Here is an 18603-nt window from a genome sequence, read left to right as displayed (position 1 = left end):
GTAGATCATTTATATCTGAAGAATCGTACATCATACAAGAATCATACATTTGATCCTAAACCTAAACTATAACGAATGCATAATTACAACACAACATTTAAGTAGAACATGAGAGGGAAGACAGACCAAAGAAAGAAGCCCCTAAAGCAAAACACTTAAAATAGGATCTTCACAGAGAAAGGCACATCGGTATCAAAAGTCAAGGATATTATTAGATGAGTTTTGCACAGATCACTATGGACACTTTCCCAAAACAAAAAGCAGAGTCAGCACAGTAGTGCAACTGCATTAAGATTATTAATGCTACTTAATTTGACAAATTAACAAATATTAGAGTTAAAACACGGTTTAGGGTTGTCTAAGTGACATGACGCACGCGGCCTGAGGGCGTAGGGGTATTAATTAGTGATTCGCTGGTCCTGTATATAAGGGGGCGCGCCCACTGCTGTGCTCCAGACGAGCCAAGATGAGTTACGGATCTGAATCGTTTTCCGCCTCTTCCTACCGAAGGATTTTCGGGGAATCTCCCCGTTATTCTTCCTCCCCGGCACGAACTACCATGACTTCGCGCGGGGCTTACCGGTCCACCTCTCTGTCTCGGAGCAGTGCCTCATCAGTGGGCGCCTACAATAGAAAGTCCGGAGGTCGCTCATTTTCTTCTATGCCCCTGGAGAGCTTCGACCTGAATCAGAGTAGCATCCTTAACAATGAGTTTAAGATCGTCCGCACTAATGAGAAGGAGCAGATGCAAGGTCTAAATGACCGTTTTGCGATGTTCATTGAAAAAGTGCGCAACTTGGAACAGCAGAACAAAGTCTTGGAGACGGAGCTGGTTGCGCTGCGCCAGAGGCAGAGTGAGCCGTCCCGCCTGGCTGAGCTCTACCAACAGGAGATCCGCGAGTTGCGCTCCCAAATTGAGGAACTCAACGGAGAGAAATCCCAGCTTCTGATCGACAGAGACAACGTTGAGGACGATCTCCAGAAGGTCCGAGTTAAGTACGAAGAAGAGTTCCGTGCGCGTGAGGACGCGGAGGCTGCGCTCAAAGCTTTTAAGAAAGATGTGGACGATGCCACCATGGTGCGTCTGGACCTGGAGAAGAAGGTCGAGTCCCTGTTGGACGAAATTAACTTCCTCCGAAAGGTGCATGAGGAGGAGGTGGCCGAGCTGACCGACATGATCCAGGCTGCGCAGGTCTCTGTAGAGATGGAGGTGGCCAAACCAGACCTGACCTCCGCCCTTAAGGAAATCCGCGGCCAATACGAGTCCATGGCCTCAAAGAACCTGCAGTCTGCGGAGGAGTGGTACAAGTCCAAGTTTGCAGACCTGTCTGAGCAGGCCAACCGCAGCAACGAGGCGATCCGCGCAAGCAGGGAAGAAGTTAACGAGTTCCGCAGGCAGCTGCAGTCCAGGACCATCGAGATTGAAGGTCTGAGGGGTACCAACGAGTCTCTGGAGAAGCAGCTTCGTGAAATGGAGGACAGGCATGCGATGGAAATCGCAGGATATCAGGTAAAAACCAGCAAAGAAATGCTAAAGAAGCGGGCGCTGTCCATGGTGCTGAATCCTTCGCTCCGGGGACAAAGGCACCTGAGGCTGACAACGCCCACTCTTTGTTTATATTTATCATGTTTTTGCCGCCACAGACAGACTACATTACTATAGCTATAAAATAATCTGTTTGAGTGCTGTAAATCTTATACAAATACATCTCCTCGGGAGAACATTATTCTCTGATTGCAGTGGGTTGATGGCAGTTGTAAATCTCTTGACGTTGATTACAATCATGTTTTGTCACGTTAATTAGGAGAACATGGCAGAGCTTGAGAATGAGTTGAGGACCACTAAGACTGAGATGGCTCGTCATCTGAGGGAATACCAGGAGCTGCTGAATGTTAAGATGGCACTGGATATCGAAATTGCAGCATACAGGTATGTTTCATTACTAAAATGCAAATAGAGTAATAAGTAGACTTAAATATCGTAAAACAGGACATTTTTGAGAGAATATCTTATTTATGTGTATAGGAAGCTGCTTGAGGGAGAGGAGACCCGCATTGGGACAGGGATCACCTACTCCACCCCTTCCATTACCGGCGGGGGCATGCAGAGCTATGGCTACACATCCCAAATGTACTCCAGCTCCAGTAAAGCAGTCAAGAAAGAGAGCAAGAATGAGGAACCACCCCAGAAGACCGCAGCCAAGGTGTCCCATGTTTATGAGGAGACCATTGTCACCACCAAGAAGACAGAGAAGCAGCCAGAAGCCAGCACTACCCCAACTACCCAGAAAAACTAAAGAGCATAATGTAGTATATAAGCCTCCTGTTAAGTCTCCCTTTAAACCTCTGTACCCGGAGCCTCTTCACTAAACACTGAGGAGTTTTGACAGATTGTGTGAAGTGTGAAGTGTTAGATGTGGAGCGGTGTGTAAGTGTAAGCTTCCCCCTTTTCCTAACTGTCCCACACATATCTTTACCAAACAGGAAACAATAATTTACAACAATAACATCACATAACCCAATACGCATTGTTCGTATCATGTTCACCACCTGTAATTTTATCGAAACACAATGGGTTGTGACTCTTTGACCAGCAAAAGCAGGGAGTAAAGCTGATTTGGTTGGTAATATGCACATCTATTAGATCTCAGAAGCACAGAGTGTAACTTATTAAGCAACAAACTGTTTTATCTGGTAGAAATCTCCTTTTCCAAAATACACTAAAACAAAACATGTTATCACACAAAACATAATATGGACAATAGATTATTCCAGATTATTAAATTATACCACACATTACACAGGATTATATAAACCCACACCTATATTCTAAACAGTCTACTTTCACAATATAAAATTATGACTTAAATCAATTTCAGAACATTCTATCGAAAAGCAACAATGCATGGTGTATGTAGATGCATGTAGTCCACCATCATATCCATTTAATATAAAATGATGACATGTCATCCTTTACCACATTGAAATACTACATCACAACAGGTCCAAATGGCCTTCATGGTGCTTTTACATAGCCAGCAAAGGATGTGCTTCATTATCACACTGAAGAAGACATCTGATAACAACTAATTAATAGTGCTATTTAGATAAGAGTGAAGAAGTTGCATGACATGGAATCATAAAACCAAGTTCAAATTAAAGAACTACACATGTTCACCTGCTCGACCTTAATACAAAACAAGTAAACCTCCAAACAAAGGTCATGACTGGATAATGCCTGTTTTTGTGTGATCTCACCTCTAGAAATACTGCTTTAGCACCGCCGTTTTCACATAACTCTTCTCTATTGCTGCTCCACATAGTTCTCCAATTCAAAACACTGACTGTATACATGGCAGATTCCCTTGTGATCTAGTCCTCTGTGATGGTAATAGTGAGTAGTTTTAAACAGTGGCCTAGAGTTAGAAAGCTTGGACACAAGTATGCGAATGTAACCTAAGGTTGGATGGATGGGTAGTCACTAGTCTATTTCTTTTTCATGAATGACTTGAAAAATCACTACTGCAGCACTGCCAAGATATAAGTACACATACTACACTTAGACGGGTTTGAAGTTCACAGATATTGAGCAAATTATCGTGAGTAGCCATGCATTAAATAATCTAGGGAGTGAAATGCCTTATAACACCAGCAGCTTCTTTCAAATCATTCGTGAAGTGTGTATTATTTTGTTCATCTTTGAGTTTTGTGCTTGCGATTGCTGCCGTGATGACAAAAGCTTATAGGGGTTGAATGTAGTCTGTCATGCTTTTAACTTTACTGTACTTGCTATTACTACACACCATCAATAAAGGTTTGTCTTGACTGAGAATGGTCACTGTGAAATGTGATTATTTGTCAACCAAAAACTGTCAATACTACTAAAGGTCAACCAGCCTCTAATTAATGTGTTGTTGATTTTAATAGTCACAAAATAGCAGTTATCTTGAGTCATCTACTGTCATCCCAAACCTGACAAGAAGGTTCCATGCACTAATAGTGACGCTTGGTCAAACTTCAGATAAATACAACTTTTATGGATGTAGTCTATATTTTAATAAGCAATCCTCGATGAAAATGATTTAGACACCCCTGCTTTATACTTTTCAACTTCAAGACTTTATTAGGTCCCTAGGCGGCAACTGTTTAGCAGTCAGTCAAATTCATACAACCTCACAATTCATGACAATAAGGATAAAAAACAACAAGGTAAAAAAGACAATTTAAGTAAGTGAAAAGTTAAATAAGTTAAATAAGAGCTGGGATAATGTGGTGCAGCACAATGGTATTCTCTTTATATTTTATTTACTACATGTGCTACATTCACATGCGTCACTTCAAGTTCATTTAAAGAGGGTTTCAGTGATGGTCATCTGGATACTGTTTTCACATCCATTCAGAAGCCATTTTCAATTTTCAAAAAAAGATGACCACTGTTGAAACTGTTCTACACTGAACCACTCCTGGGCAAATAAGGGATTACACCATCTTCAAGCTCATAGTACATTACTTTAGGTAGAGTTACAGTGTTTTTTATGTATTGGCTGATGTGAACTTGAAGAATTATAGGCTCAGACAATGTCACCTTGAACTATTAAATGCAGAAGTATTTCTTTACCACAGATACATGATGGATCTGCAGAGCACTGACCCCCCTGACCTCTCACAGCCTCAACCCGAGAGCCATAGACCTTGGTTCAGACAGAGGGATGTGATTATCACATCTCTCCTGGACCACCACCAGTGAGTACCACAACGTCCCAGTGTCTGCACTTGTGTGGAGCGGATCGCAGTTCTTCAAAAATTTATGTCTCTGCAATGCTGCTGCTGTGTACAAGGTGTGGTTAGAGCCTTGAAGTAGAAAATATATTGGGGCTAAACATGCACTCTTAATATCTGTCTGTAATCATGAATCATATGATGCAGGTGAGGTAATAGTGAACATTTATGTGTAAAAGAATTGTGAATATGAAGCCTTTTTTTTTGGTCTTATTGTCTGTTTTTTTTCTCCCTTTAAGTCAGTGTTTGATAGCCTGAGGGTGGGATGTTCTAATTCTTTTATGAAGTATTTATATGGGATAACTGCAGAATAGAGATTTATGGAGTGAGTTCGCTAAAGATTTGGAAGTGAATAATACCAGTCAAAATTTTGAACACATCCTCTCACTCAGTGTTTTTATTTCTTTAAGTTGACTACCTTCTGCATTTTGTATACACACACAGAAGACATCACACATATGAAGCAAGATATATGGAATTATGTAGAAATGAAAAAAATTTAATAACTCAACTAAGTATTTGTGTATAGTATATAGTGTATATATTTTCGTATATTTAACACCCAAGTGCTCAAAGTAGCCACCCTTTCCTTTGTTTACAGAGCTGCAAACCCAAAACTCTCAATGATCTTTAAGGTGAAGTCTCCTGAAAGAGTTTTTACTTCACATGTGTGCAGTGTCAGGGTCAGGGAATGCCAAGAGTGCATACTAGTGATCAAAGTAAAGGGTGGCTACTTTTAAAAATCTGAAACAATTAAGCTTTGAGTTATTGTGAGTTTATCTTTTTGCTTACTACAGTCTGTATGCATTGATTCAGAGTTTTGATGCCAGTGAGAATCTATAAGGTAAATAATTATGGAAATAAAGAAGAAACATACATGAAAAAGTGTGTCCAAGCATCTAATTGGAAGTATAAGTTTAAGTCTTTTTAAATACAAATGTACTCCTTTTTGTGCATTCAGTTTAGCTCAGATACATACTAGACTTTTTTCCTGCATTAATCATGCACAATAAACAAATCAATTTATTTCTGAATTAAAAATAATATCTTCAGTTTTGTTTCAAATCTACACATTTTCTCATTGTTGCAGCAAGCAGTTAGTGTGGGACTGGTTTATGCTCTTGGTGCGACCATGTGTGAGGAGCTGTGATGGAGATGGAGATGGGAGCCGTGTGGAGGAGAGGGCTGTAAATCTCACCCATTTGTCAAGATCTGGGGATGCTAGACTCTTCCTGAGAGGATTTATGAAGAAAATGGTCTTAGAACGAGACACAAAGAGCAGAATGGAACTCATGAAACCACCAGTGCTATAGCCTTAAGTTACCAATACAGAATATTTAGAAGACTTGATTTGATAGAGCAAGTGATTTGTCTAAAGTTTTCGAACAAGACACTTCATAAAGGTGCACTAACTTTTCTCATGGAGGGTACACCACCTGGTTGTCTCTGTGGAGATGTTAATGCTTTGTCTCTAAAATATTCCACAGTATGGCATTAAAGATATCTTTTTGCATCATTTACAGGTGTTTTTTTTTGCTCAAACCTTGAAAAACATTTTTACTGAAAGTGATCCCACCTCTTCATCAATCTGACTTGTAAACTGGCTTGGCATTGTTACCTGTTTCTCTCTATACTGTGGAATATTTCATGCAAAGCAATAACATTTCCAAGATTGCATAGGAATTGTTACAAACTGTTGTGTTGACCTGTCTCTTAAAGGGCATATAGTAATACATTATTTTCTGATGTCTGTTAAAAGTTTCTCATCTGGAGTTGTGTTTTGTTTCACTTACACATGTTTAACACACAAACCCTGCATTTTTAAACTGAGTTCTCTCTCATTTTCCCCTTGTGATGTCTTGCTGTTATTAACTTGAAGAATACTGCTTCATGACATCATAAGGTGGGGCTTTGGAGATGCAGACAGACTAATAATAAATGGTTACTCAAACATGTGTGAATGAAACCAAACAGAACTCCAGGCATGTTTTTGAGGAGGTAACTGCATTATAACATGACTAAAAGCTCACAAGAATCAATTTCATGCAATATAGAACATTTAATGTATTGATGACAAAAAAAATAATAAATCAAGAAAATTTCATCATAAAGTTCATCTTACTTGAGTCCTCCAATCTATAACAAATTACTGAATCTGAACTCGCCTTTGCGCATTTTTACAGTGATTATTGGATGTATGTCTTGGTCTTTGTACTTGTAATTAAAGTGTTAAATCTGTTGTTGCCGTGGATTCGGTTGCTAACATCCCGGGGAGCTGCAAACACCTCGGGAAATGACCACTTTCAAAGCCTCACATTTCATTCAGCCTGAGCCCTCTCCAGTAAAATACAGACCACAGTAATAAGAAGACAACTGTGAGAGGAAATTACACATATCTTTTATTTAGACAGCAAAATTAAACTAGTCTTCGACTGTTGCATTGCATGACTGAAAGTGCTGAATCATTTGGAGGTAGGCCCTGACGATGACGTAGTGCTCCTTCCAACATGACTATTTTTGCCTCTGTGCTAAAATTAACCTCAAGACAAGACAAGGCAGCCATGCCAGACCAGACAGGAAGAAAAAGACAAAAGTCTTCATAAAAACAATTACTCTCTATTACCTGATCATAGATATTTGATGTATTTCATTTATCATTAATCTCCTTTTAATTAAGGACAGTATGAGCTTCAATTAACAGTACAGTATATTGCAGCCATTCTACTTTTATGATGGGTAGGATCAAAGGAGCATTGTGCAACTTTTCGCGGTGGAGTGGCCACATCTTACTTGTTTCCATGAAGATGTTATTGCTTTGCCTGCTTTGTTCATTACTGGTGTTTCTATTGCTCCAAAATACAATAATTCCTTCTGCGAATATAAAGGTGACACAGATCTGACTTTTAATAGTGTTGTGCTGTAACCTTCTTGCCTCCCTTACGATAAATAGGTTTAATCTACACTGTGTAACATTCTAGACAAAGAAATGTTACGCAGTGCACCTATAAAGAGTTAGGCTGTCAAAATGTGTAAATGCAAAACCTGGTAGCCTCATTTGAACAAATATAGTGAAAGAATAAAACAAATAGGATAAACATGGACTTAGTTTTAAGATGTTTATGGACTATAAAGCTTGCAATTGAATGTCTTAAAGCAGCAATCATTGACAAAATCTGCCAGTATACCTGCAGTGCTAACATCCATTGAGAAAAATGACGTTCTATTGTTCAAAAAAAGGAGTGTTTTTATTATCCATAAGGTATCAGAATCAATATCCCATTTCCAGCTTTTTCCATTTTGAAATTGAGTTGAAATATTAGTATTGTGAGAGCACTTTTATATTTTTAGTAAAATGCAACATCCTATAAGGTAAAATGTAATAAAAAACAAATGCATCAAGTCTTGAAGGTCCATACACTATTTTCTGATCTGTTATAATATTTTTTCCTCATCAAAAAACATACTTGGACTTGTGTTTTTTTCATATTCATAAGTGTTTAACACACAACCTCAGGTATGTTTTTGAGAAAATAACAGAATTCAACAGCCAACAGCTCACAAGAGTCAGTTTTGTGTAATATAGCACCTTTAATGCTTACAGTATTTAGCAGAGTAGCTCCACAGCTCAGAGTCTGTCTTGATGTTAAACTCTTGTTCTATTGGGACTCATTATTTTGGAAGAGGCCACACAGGAGCTTCACAACAACCGCAGGGGATGTGTCCTGAGCCAGCCTTCACAAAAAACCACCTCAAGCACAATTACAACCAGCACAGGACTTTCCATGGTGACCTTTAGAGATGAGAGGATTTGACAGAGGGGTGACCTTACAAAATGTATCTGAAATATACTTTTTATCAGCCATTCATAAGTTCACAGAGATTTTGTGATTTTAAAGGTTCTATATTACATGAAATTGACTCTTGAACTTTAAGCCATATACCTGGAGTTTTGTTTTGTTTCATTTACAGAGGTTCGGGTAAGCATTTATTAGTCTGGCTACATATCCAAAGCTCAAAATGCTCTGTTCCACCTTGTGATCTCATGAAGATGTAATTTTTCTCAGCCTGAATATGAAGGGTTTGTGTGTTAAACATGTGTAAATAAAACAAAATGCAACTCTAGGTATGTTTTTGATGAGGGAACAACATTATAAACCAGAAAATGGTATTATATGGGGCCTGTAATAGAGAAATGTGTTCATAGTAAGTGAAATTAAAGTGATAGTGACATTAAAAGCCCTTGATAAATCTAGACCAAGATCAAGATTTTTTTAAGCAAACACTTCCTTCAAAATATTTAACTTTTTGTGTATTTTAAATAAATGAGTAATATATGAATAAATAAAAATCCACTACACAGATGATTTGGCAAAAAGAAAAAAAAAAAAGAAAAAAATCCCACATTTATTCACTGGACAGTTTAATAATATTATGGGTTTGGTATAGTGCTAACGTAGGGGAGGTTTGTAACTCTTATTGAATAACTGGGAAATAACACACTGAATTTAGATTTTAACCCTAACCACAAGCTGTAATTCTCACAAATGAAACTATGAAGACTTGAAATTATATTGAATAATCGTGAGCTGAACCATTTTCCTAATATTCTTATGTGTAAAGCAGCTGGCTTATCTTTCACTTAAAGGTACACTGTGTAACTTTTTGGTTGGGGCCGTCACTTGCTTGTTTCAATGGATATGTCATTGCACTGCCTGGAATGTTACACAGTATGGCAACATAAAACATCTTGAACATCTCTGCCTTACATTTATTAAATTACAGGTGGGTTTTATAGCTCAGAAATACCTTGAAAAAGGTATTCTGACCATCAGCGGGGTTGCCTCTCCACAGCTCTGACCTGTAACTTTGTCTGGTTTGGTCTCCATGAAGATAAAAAGGTTTAATCAATGCCATACTGTGAAACATTCCAGACAAAGCAATACCATCTCCATGGAGACAAAACTACACAATGTACCTTTAACTGCCCGATTCAGCATTATAGAGAAAAAAATTGAAATCAAATTAATAAAGGGAAATTAAAAAAGTATAGATAAAGTATAGTAAAGTATTGTGTTGCAACTGTTGCAACAAAGTGTCAAACAGAGTACAGAACTAGATGCTTTTTATTTATAATTAACTCTTTTCCTGAGTAACTTCTTCAATAACTCAGATTCTGCCTGTAGCTCTTTCTTTTAAAAGATCACATGAAATATTAGCTTCAGTCAGAAGCATATTATAGGACCTCCTTTTTTGTTCTCAAGTGATAAAATATTTAAATGAATTCGTCACAAGCCTCCCTGCAAAATACTGCTCTGGAGTCTACACAGATTGAGCCTATAACAGCTCAATTTCCAAATATATTTCTCAATTATAAACTTATGAAATGGTTGTATTATTAGTTCACATTGGACATAATTAGTGTAGGGCATATTGACTGATAATTTCCTGAACAGGTGTGAAGTAGGTGAAGGTCAAAGCTAGACGATTAATCTTGAGGCTCTGAGGACCACACAGTAAAGCATCTTGCAAACTGGATGTGTTAATTAGCATTGCAGAATACAGTAAATGCTTTACAGACACTAATTCTAACACTATTTAATATTGTAAATACTAGCTGTGATGTTACATGGTTTATAGGATTACATCATACAAACTACAATATTCAGGAAAGGCTTAAGGAGATCAGCAGTGTGTTTCTAAACCACAAATGAAGATTATGTTTTTGTATAAGGAAATACATTTGATCAAAACCCTAGTGACCCCATGTTATGTCCAGTACTTTTTCATCCAAAATATTGTTGTCAGATGATCATATATTGTACTTTTAAAATTTTCCTGATAATTCTTTATATGTAACAATAGCATTAAAATTCATTTGGGAAATATTACTGAACCTTTTTCCTTACAAGGTATAGTCATAGCAGATTTGTCAAAATTTAACAATGTGAAATTTGTTGTCTCTTGGGTGACTTTTTAGGAAAATCCCAGTATTAAATTGTAGCTCTTTAATGTGGTGAGAGGGGAAAGTGGGGAGTTCAACTGGCCATGAAATAGGTGTGGCTGAGAGCTTTGTGTTAGTGAAGGGGGAGGAGGTCTGGGGGCCGACAGTTAGCTCAAGGCTGACATTGCTAAATTAGTGTGTGGATATCGAAATATAGTGTGCCTAGACTTGTTATCGTAACATTTCTATGCTAGGTTAGTCTTGATTTTAGATGTGATGTTTAGAAAGATGGTTCAATGGATTCAACTATCTTAAGGAGAAGCGTTATACTGTAGTTTTATAGTGAAAAATTAAAAGCAACCTTAAAAACCACTGAGTTCTCTTAGCTATAAATCTGATAATTCCTTCAGTTGTTTAACTTTCTGTCTATTTGAAATCAAAGAGGAAAATACAACTACTTTTATCCTGTACTGTAAAAGCTTGTTTCCTAACTCCAGTCCCCAGATGCGTTTGTGCACCAGTGAACTATAACCTCCTTTGAAGCTACTCTCTTCGTTTTTCCCATCCTGAGAAGCCCATTTAAACCATTGGACTGACAGCACCCTTTGAGTTGTCCAGTTTGCAGTCAGGATGTAAGGGCTGCAAAAAGGGGGGAGTATGGGCCCTGCACCACCCCCACTGCGCGCTGCATGCAGTCAGGCCACGAGAATAAAGATTACCTGTCTCCAGAGGCGGCCATATTGACACAACCCTCACGTCCTGCAACCTATAGAGTCTTCAAACAGTGAGTGAGCAAGAAGGGAGAGGGGTGGGAGGCAGAAGGCCCACCACAGTCTGTCCGTGTATGGGCCATTCTAGTGTTGTTGGAGGAAGGTGCTGGTGCGGTGATCCAGTGTTGCAGACATTGATTCTCACTTTACAATAGTCATGAGCGGAGATAGATTTCTGCGCTTACAGTGACACAGTGAAGTCTGGAGCAATTTGCTGCAGCATCATCAATAGTCTCTTTATTGCTTTGCTGTTATTTCAGTGTCATTGCTGAGATGGTCCATTGTTTTAGTCCCTCTTTGAAGAAATGTCATATACTAGTAATTGTGAACATATACAACAAAGAACAAGAAGAAAAACATTCAAATTTTGTCTAGAAAAAGTATACTTTGCCCATAATGTTAGTTTGGCGGTTACATAATTTGTCTGTTTGAAGAGTGTAGTATAGTAGGCACAATATTGCAAGTAGAAATATGACATTGATTGCTAATTGTTGCTCAAATGACTATAAACATCTCTGTGTTTTCTTTGCAGAACAATTCTATCTTGGCGCTTCTGGTTTACACTGATAAAATAAACTAATATGAAAATGTACTCCATCACTGTTACTATTTGTATAAAGGGGAAGCTACATGCTTTATATTGCTGCTATTACCTTCACTCAATGAAGGTGATGGTGTCTTTGTTGTGTGGGTGGGCGATTGGGTCAGCACCTTTCTTTCTAGTGCGTTTTTGACCAGCAATTTCCAACAAGCAGAAATCATATTATGATTAGCAATAGCCTTCAACAAAGCTTCTCCTCAAAGTGAGCAGTTATAGGTGAGTGCAGGATAATAATAAGAATTAACTCAAGATGTTGGAGCAGTTATAGATAGCATTATGACACGATGATTTCCCAAGACTGCCACTAGAAGAAATGAGATAACAAAGTAACTGTCCTCTAATGTAAGGTGGAGTATTATAAGAACAAATTACACATAACGCCAGTCTGCATAGTGAAATGTCATGATTTATCAAAAAAGCACCCATAAGGGACCTTTAGAAACCTCACTATGAATTTCAGTCAGCATGGTACAGGGTGATAAAGAAAACATGCACTCAAGCTGGCAGGCTATTGTTCATGACCCACCTTGTGCAATGTCATTGTTTGATGGAGAGTGTATACATTACAAACATGAGAAGTCACTGCCTATGGGAACCTCTCAATAAAATGCCTGCATAGAGTTACATATAGATAAGGTATGTGATAAAGAACATTGTGCAGTTCTTTGCAGTGGCTGAGTTCAGATTTTTATACCATACTCCTAATGCTCCACTAAATATGCATGGTTTTCAGCTTCATGTTATATTCATGTCATATGGAACCATTTTGAGGACAGTTAGCCATTCAAAAGATATACAGTATATGAGTTAAGATGGTTTTGATTTCTTAATTGCTATTGCAACGGTCTTAACTTTTCATCATTCTGAAACCCATATTGGATTATTTCTTACAAACTTTCAACTTTTATAAGAAATTTGTAATTGCAATTGAAGTAAACAGAATAGGGTCTTCACTTTATATTAGTCTGACAGCTCTATAGTGTGTACAAATATTAAAATCATAAACAGACTCTTTATTGCAAATCCAAAACTGTCAAGTAGAATTATAATAAACCAAATATCAAATTTTTATTTGACAGTCCAATGCATTTTTCGCACTTCACTGTGACTGCTGCATTCTCAGATCTCTTCTCCAATCTGCAGCACTGGCTCCACCCTTTTTTGCTGCACTACCACATGACAAGAGCACATATACTCTCAGTGCACCCCTTCACCTCCAGTTTGTGTGTAATACGTGGGTGAAAGCTCTCCCTTCATTCCTCCCTCACTCACCTCCCCCCTACAAAATGCTGACGGGAGTTTTTCTGCACCTGCTGGCGGCCTGCCCCAGAGCTGATATACTTTGTCACTGTACATGCATAAACAGCTATTGATCGGTCCAAAACACACAGCATTTCATTAGCTCGTTCTAATATATTGCCAAGTGATTTTTGAAGACCGCGGCAGAGGAAACATATCACTGACTAAGCGTTAAATTATTTAGCTTGTACAGTGGAGTGGCCGCATACACAGTGAAACATGTTGTTGGTTGGAGAGTGGTGGTAATTGTTGCTGTTTATGTGTTGATGTCTGCTGCGCTGAGCATTGAAGTAGATTTACAGGCACTTAACACCCTAATAATTAAAGAGAGATTTAAACAACTGCATGAACCAAATCAGTCATAAGTCAAATGGACACACATCACTGGATATTAACAACAGCTTGGACCACTATCGATAATGGTTTAGATATAGTGAAGCTGTGCAAATAAATTGTACGGTAAATTTCTTAGAAGAGATTAAGAGTTGTGAAAAACATGAAAAAAAATGATTGGGTGTATTGTTTTGGTTGCGGGATTCTTTCAACTTTCCACAAATTGACATTATTAAAAGTTCTCAAATTATACATTAACAAATACGAACAATGAGCAAAATTAAAGCCTAGAATAAATTTCTCCTGTTGACTTGTTGAGTGACAACACCACAACAAACATCTCCCAAGTTAGAGAGGAACAATTTGAACATTGATTTTTAAATACCCTTTTTGGGACTTATCTTATATCTGTTTATATTTGAAACAAGAAGAATGGCAAATCACCAGCGTCTAAATACACACTGCCCCTTTAAATACCATTCTTAAATTGTGCTCACGTCAGATAGGGCAAACCCTTTGTGTGTCACGGCTGTGAGGCTGTCAACATTATGCCTCCCTGTACTGCATATATTAACTTATATGTCCTTGAATTTGGTGTGTGCATTTACTTGTGGAAAATGTGAATTATAATTGTTTCATGTCACATCTGTGTGTTGTCTCTGTGTTAATCCTCAGAGGACACTCCCATCCAGGCCACTCGCCCAGCACCCTGGTGAACAAAGGGATCCATGCACACCACTCAAGCCATTTGTCATAAGCTATATAAAAAACATACTGAAACATGTATAGCTAATTTTGTAAATGATTGATTTGCTAAATGCTTTTCTTGAATAAAATTTTATTTTTATTGTATTGTTATTGTTTTTGTGTTATTGTTATTCTACACACACACACACGCACCCACACGCACACACACGCACCCACGCACACACGCACCCCCCCCACACACACACACACACCACGCACACACACACACGCACACGCACACACACACAAACACACAACACACACACACACACACACACACACACACACACACACACACACACACACACACACACACACACACACACACACACACACACACACACACACACACACACACACACACACACACACACACACACACACACACACACACAGCATTAACTGACTTATTAGCCTTATTAATTCTTTGTGAAGTCCTAGAGGTCCAGTCCTCCTTGATAACAGTCGCCTTAAAACCAATCAATACATCCTCTCATCAAATGAACAGATAACCTGCAATAGAAAGGTGTCTCTAAGGAATCTGTCAAAGCTCCTTGTCTCTGTTACAGAGATGGATCTTATCAGTCAGTGTTTGTCCGTCACGTCCTATAAGGAGACTGTTAGTCAATGTGACATAGAGTGGGTGGAAGCAATGCAACACTAATATGGACATCATAGCACATTCATATTATGGAAAAATATGTATCAAAAAGACATAGAAATTTGTACTATCTATAGTGACAAAAAATAAATAAATACATCTTCTAAATTTCATTATATCATGCATTCACATTCACATTTAGTAAACCATTATGTTTGTAGAACCCTATAATTACACATTTCTGTTGCCACTGGTTACAAATTGTAATTATTGATTGACATTCTTTTGATAGCTCAGCTGTGACCTTTAGTAAATTGGTGACCATCCCTTTATCTTAACCTTACAGCAGCTGTCCATGTGTACATGTGTGTGTAGGCTAATTTGGGCCACTAGCATTATGAAAGGTTGAAACATATTTGTGAATATGCTATGCTAGTTGTATGACAATTAGAGAAAAGGTAGAGCTTCTGCAGAATCATTACAATAGTGCATTATATTCTAAATGTGCAGTAATGACCCCTCACACTGTCATGCAGCCTTATTAGTTTTGAGTGTACCTTGCATTCTTCATGGTTATACAGAAACAGTGTTGTGTGCTATGACAAACCTGCTGGGGGTCTGAAGTCTACTTAAAAGCCAGTTAGATCTCTTCTGACAGGGAATGCGTGGGCGGCAGCATAACTAAAAGAGAAGAGAAGTGACTAAAAATGACAGATTTAAATGACATCATTGAGATAATAGACTGTTCCCTGGACATGTCTGTGAAGCAAAAGGCACCAGCTGGGATGGAGTGACAGTGTCCAATTCATTGTATGCATATTTATTTACTGAGGATACAATAAATTCACATGAAACATGATGGCCTTCCGTATCGTTTTTTACCAAAAATCACAGCAACAATCTGTAAACTGCTGCTTTCTGAGAAAATGCCTGTAATTCATAAAAGTACTCATTGGTTTCATTTGAAAGCAATGATAACTTTATTTGATGGAGATTTGGGGCAGGAAATAGAGCAATCGCTAATTTGCAAATATCTGTTCCAGTATAGTATTAGAAATCCAAGGTGCAGCATTCGTAGATTTTCCATTTAGATGCATCTCATGAAAATACATAACTATTTTGGAAACCTGGATTTGCCCCATATCTGAGAGTATGACATCATCAAAGTGCATTTATTTCCAGGGGCTAGGGAAATTGGAATATCAAATAGTATTGCAACTTTGGTCAAATCCTTCAATTATCATATTTTTTTTTATTTTAAGATCTGCTTTCTCATCACACATTAATCCCATTAGTCTATATATCTGAACAGCATGTCTTCTTTATGGCTGGTGCGTGCAAATCCCTGTCTTGTGTTAGGCCAGTGCTGAATAATGCAGACCCTCGTTCCCCCTTCACCAAAGTGGAGATCTCTGGTGCCACAGCCCTGCCTCCTTCACACCCATTATCTCGCTTGGGTGAGCAAGAGCAGCAGATGCATCAGGACACATGTAGAAAAGAAACCTCACAATATCCATTCCTACATTTTCCATTTGTCTCAATGTAACAAAAAGTATAAATTGCACCCACACCTCTAAACCTTGACACCATATTTTGCACCTAATGTCTGTTCACCCTGGTTGTGATAATCTCAGCCTTCTAGTCTTAAAACACTACCTCTTCAGATGAAAAAGATCTATCCTTTTTCGCCTTGTTACTTTTTTCCCATGAGCTGCCCCACCCACTCTCCTTCCCTCATCTTACAAAATGTATTTTTCCTCCAATCTCCATCTTTCGTTATCTCTCAGGGCATTTTCTGCTTCTTTGGAGAGTCACACCTAATGAATTATTTACTGATGTAACTCAGCGGGGAATTCTGCAGTATTTTTCTCATAATTCAAAGCTCAAAGTCAAGCGAGCGCTGCCCCTTTAAGATGTGCAGGTAACACACACACGCAGACACACATGGCTCAGTGGGTTTCCCTGGAAAAACAATAATATGCTCATTGTGAAGGCAAACTGATAATCACTGGGCTAGTTATGTCATAGTTATAAGAAGACTGTAAATTAACAGATGCATTAACATATCTATAAATAAATGCATCCACCCACCAGCACAATATCCAATAAAATAAAAATGATTTGTGCATAGGGTTTACCTTTTAATAAACCCTATCTTCCAATAGGTTTAGGATGGCACCATTTGTATTCAGTAACATAGAGTTCAGTTTTATATTTCTTAAAAAAAAGATTAAGATGATTAGTACATTGCCTTATAAAAGGTAATTCATGAAAATATGCAGTTTTAGTCTAATTCCAGCTCATGGCAAAGCCACATGATAAAGCCACACCCTGAAACTAAGCGACAGACAGAGAGAGAGAGAGAGAGAGAGAGAGAGAGAGAGAGAGAGAGAGAGAGAGAGAGAGAGAGAGAGAGAGAGAGAGAGAGAGAAAGACAAAGACAGAGACAGGGAGAGAGACAGCAAGAGGGAGACAGACAGAGAGAGTAAGAGAGAGAGAGAGAAGAGAGAGAGAGAGAGAGAGAGAGAGAGAGAGAGGGGAGAGAGAGACACACACATATTATATTTATGTGTTTTTATATTTTAGACAGTGAGTTTAGGCACCAAATACTCACTAGTCTTTAATCATAAACAGGGTAATAGAAAGCATAAATTTAAGACACCTGTCTAGCATATAGTTTTATATTTTGTGGTTATTTTCTTGTTTTGCACTGAAAAAGCATTTTAAAAGTATGGCGACTTGGAGAAACTGTCTGGCTTATGGAGTGATTATCATGTTAATTCTGATCAGTTTCTACTCTGATGCCAGGGCACGCACTGTGACTGTGCCCTGTGCTGCGAAACATTTATGGCTCTGCAGGCAGTGAACCCCACCCAAATCTCTCCTCTATCAAGACTAGAGTAAGGGCTGTACCAGTGTTATGCAATAAATGCAATATTTCATTGTAATACTCAGTTGACACCAGGACTGCGCAATTAATCAAACTTTAATATGAATTTTGTCATTTAATCTTCAATGATGAGTCTTTTTAAAATAAAGATGTACTGCCAATCCCCTGTCAGTACATACATGTGTAGCAGATAACATTTTGTATTGTTTATATTCATTCAACTATTGTTATGTGTTTTTAATACGACCAAATTAAACAAAACCCTTCCAAAATCAGTATATCATTTGTTTTAACATTCTCAGACCTCAATAAGCAAATAATAATAAGTGTATATATATATATATATATATATATATATATATATATATATATATATATATATATATATATATATATATATATATATATATATATATATATATATGTGTGTGTGTGTGTGTGTGTGTGTGTGTGTATTTATATTGCATAATAGCCCTTGACATATGGCTGAAAATGTAAGCAAGAGAGAGTACTGAGTTGTAATGTCTTCTGACAGTGCTCTCCAAATGAAAACGCATGTTGTGCTGACCAAAAAACAAGCAGAGTCAGTGTTTATTGTGCCCATCTCCTATAGTGTGTTCACAGGGTGAGAGGAGAAGGTGT

General features: G+C 38.0%; 1 protein-coding gene across 1 annotated transcript; it reads left to right on the top strand.

Moving 5' to 3' along the window:
• The first annotated feature begins 463 nt into the window (after nucleotides 1–463).
• On the top strand, nucleotides 464–2297 carry inab (internexin neuronal intermediate filament protein, alpha b). The gene is made up of 3 exons (XM_020941946.2): nucleotides 464–1510; nucleotides 1806–1930; nucleotides 2027–2297. Exons 1-3 carry the CDS (start codon nucleotides 467–469, stop codon nucleotides 2295–2297), a joined length of 1440 nt encoding a protein of 479 aa, XP_020797605.1. The 5' UTR covers nucleotides 464–466.
• The last annotated feature ends 16306 nt before the right edge of the window (nucleotides 2298–18603 follow it).

The sequence above is a fragment of the Boleophthalmus pectinirostris genome, unplaced genomic scaffold, assembly GCF_026225935.1.
Source record: "Boleophthalmus pectinirostris isolate CB_2022bp ecotype Guang Dong unplaced genomic scaffold, ASM2622593v1 HiC_scaffold_22, whole genome shotgun sequence".
Classification (NCBI taxonomy): domain Eukaryota; kingdom Metazoa; phylum Chordata; class Actinopteri; order Gobiiformes; family Gobiidae; genus Boleophthalmus; species Boleophthalmus pectinirostris.
The sequence above is the reverse complement of the archived record's forward strand: the minus strand, read 5'-3'. Positions and strand labels throughout refer to the sequence as shown.

Coding starts and splice junctions, on each gene's coding strand:
- inab (XM_020941946.2), top strand. CDS start 467: ATGAGTTACGGATCTGAATCGTTTTCCGCCTCTTCCTACCGAAGGATT. Junction 1,511..1,805: donor TGGAAATCGCAGGATATCAG/GTAAAAACCAGC, acceptor CACGTTAATTAG/GAGAACATGGCAGAGCTTGA. Junction 1,931..2,026: donor ATCGAAATTGCAGCATACAG/GTATGTTTCATT, acceptor TTATGTGTATAG/GAAGCTGCTTGAGGGAGAGG.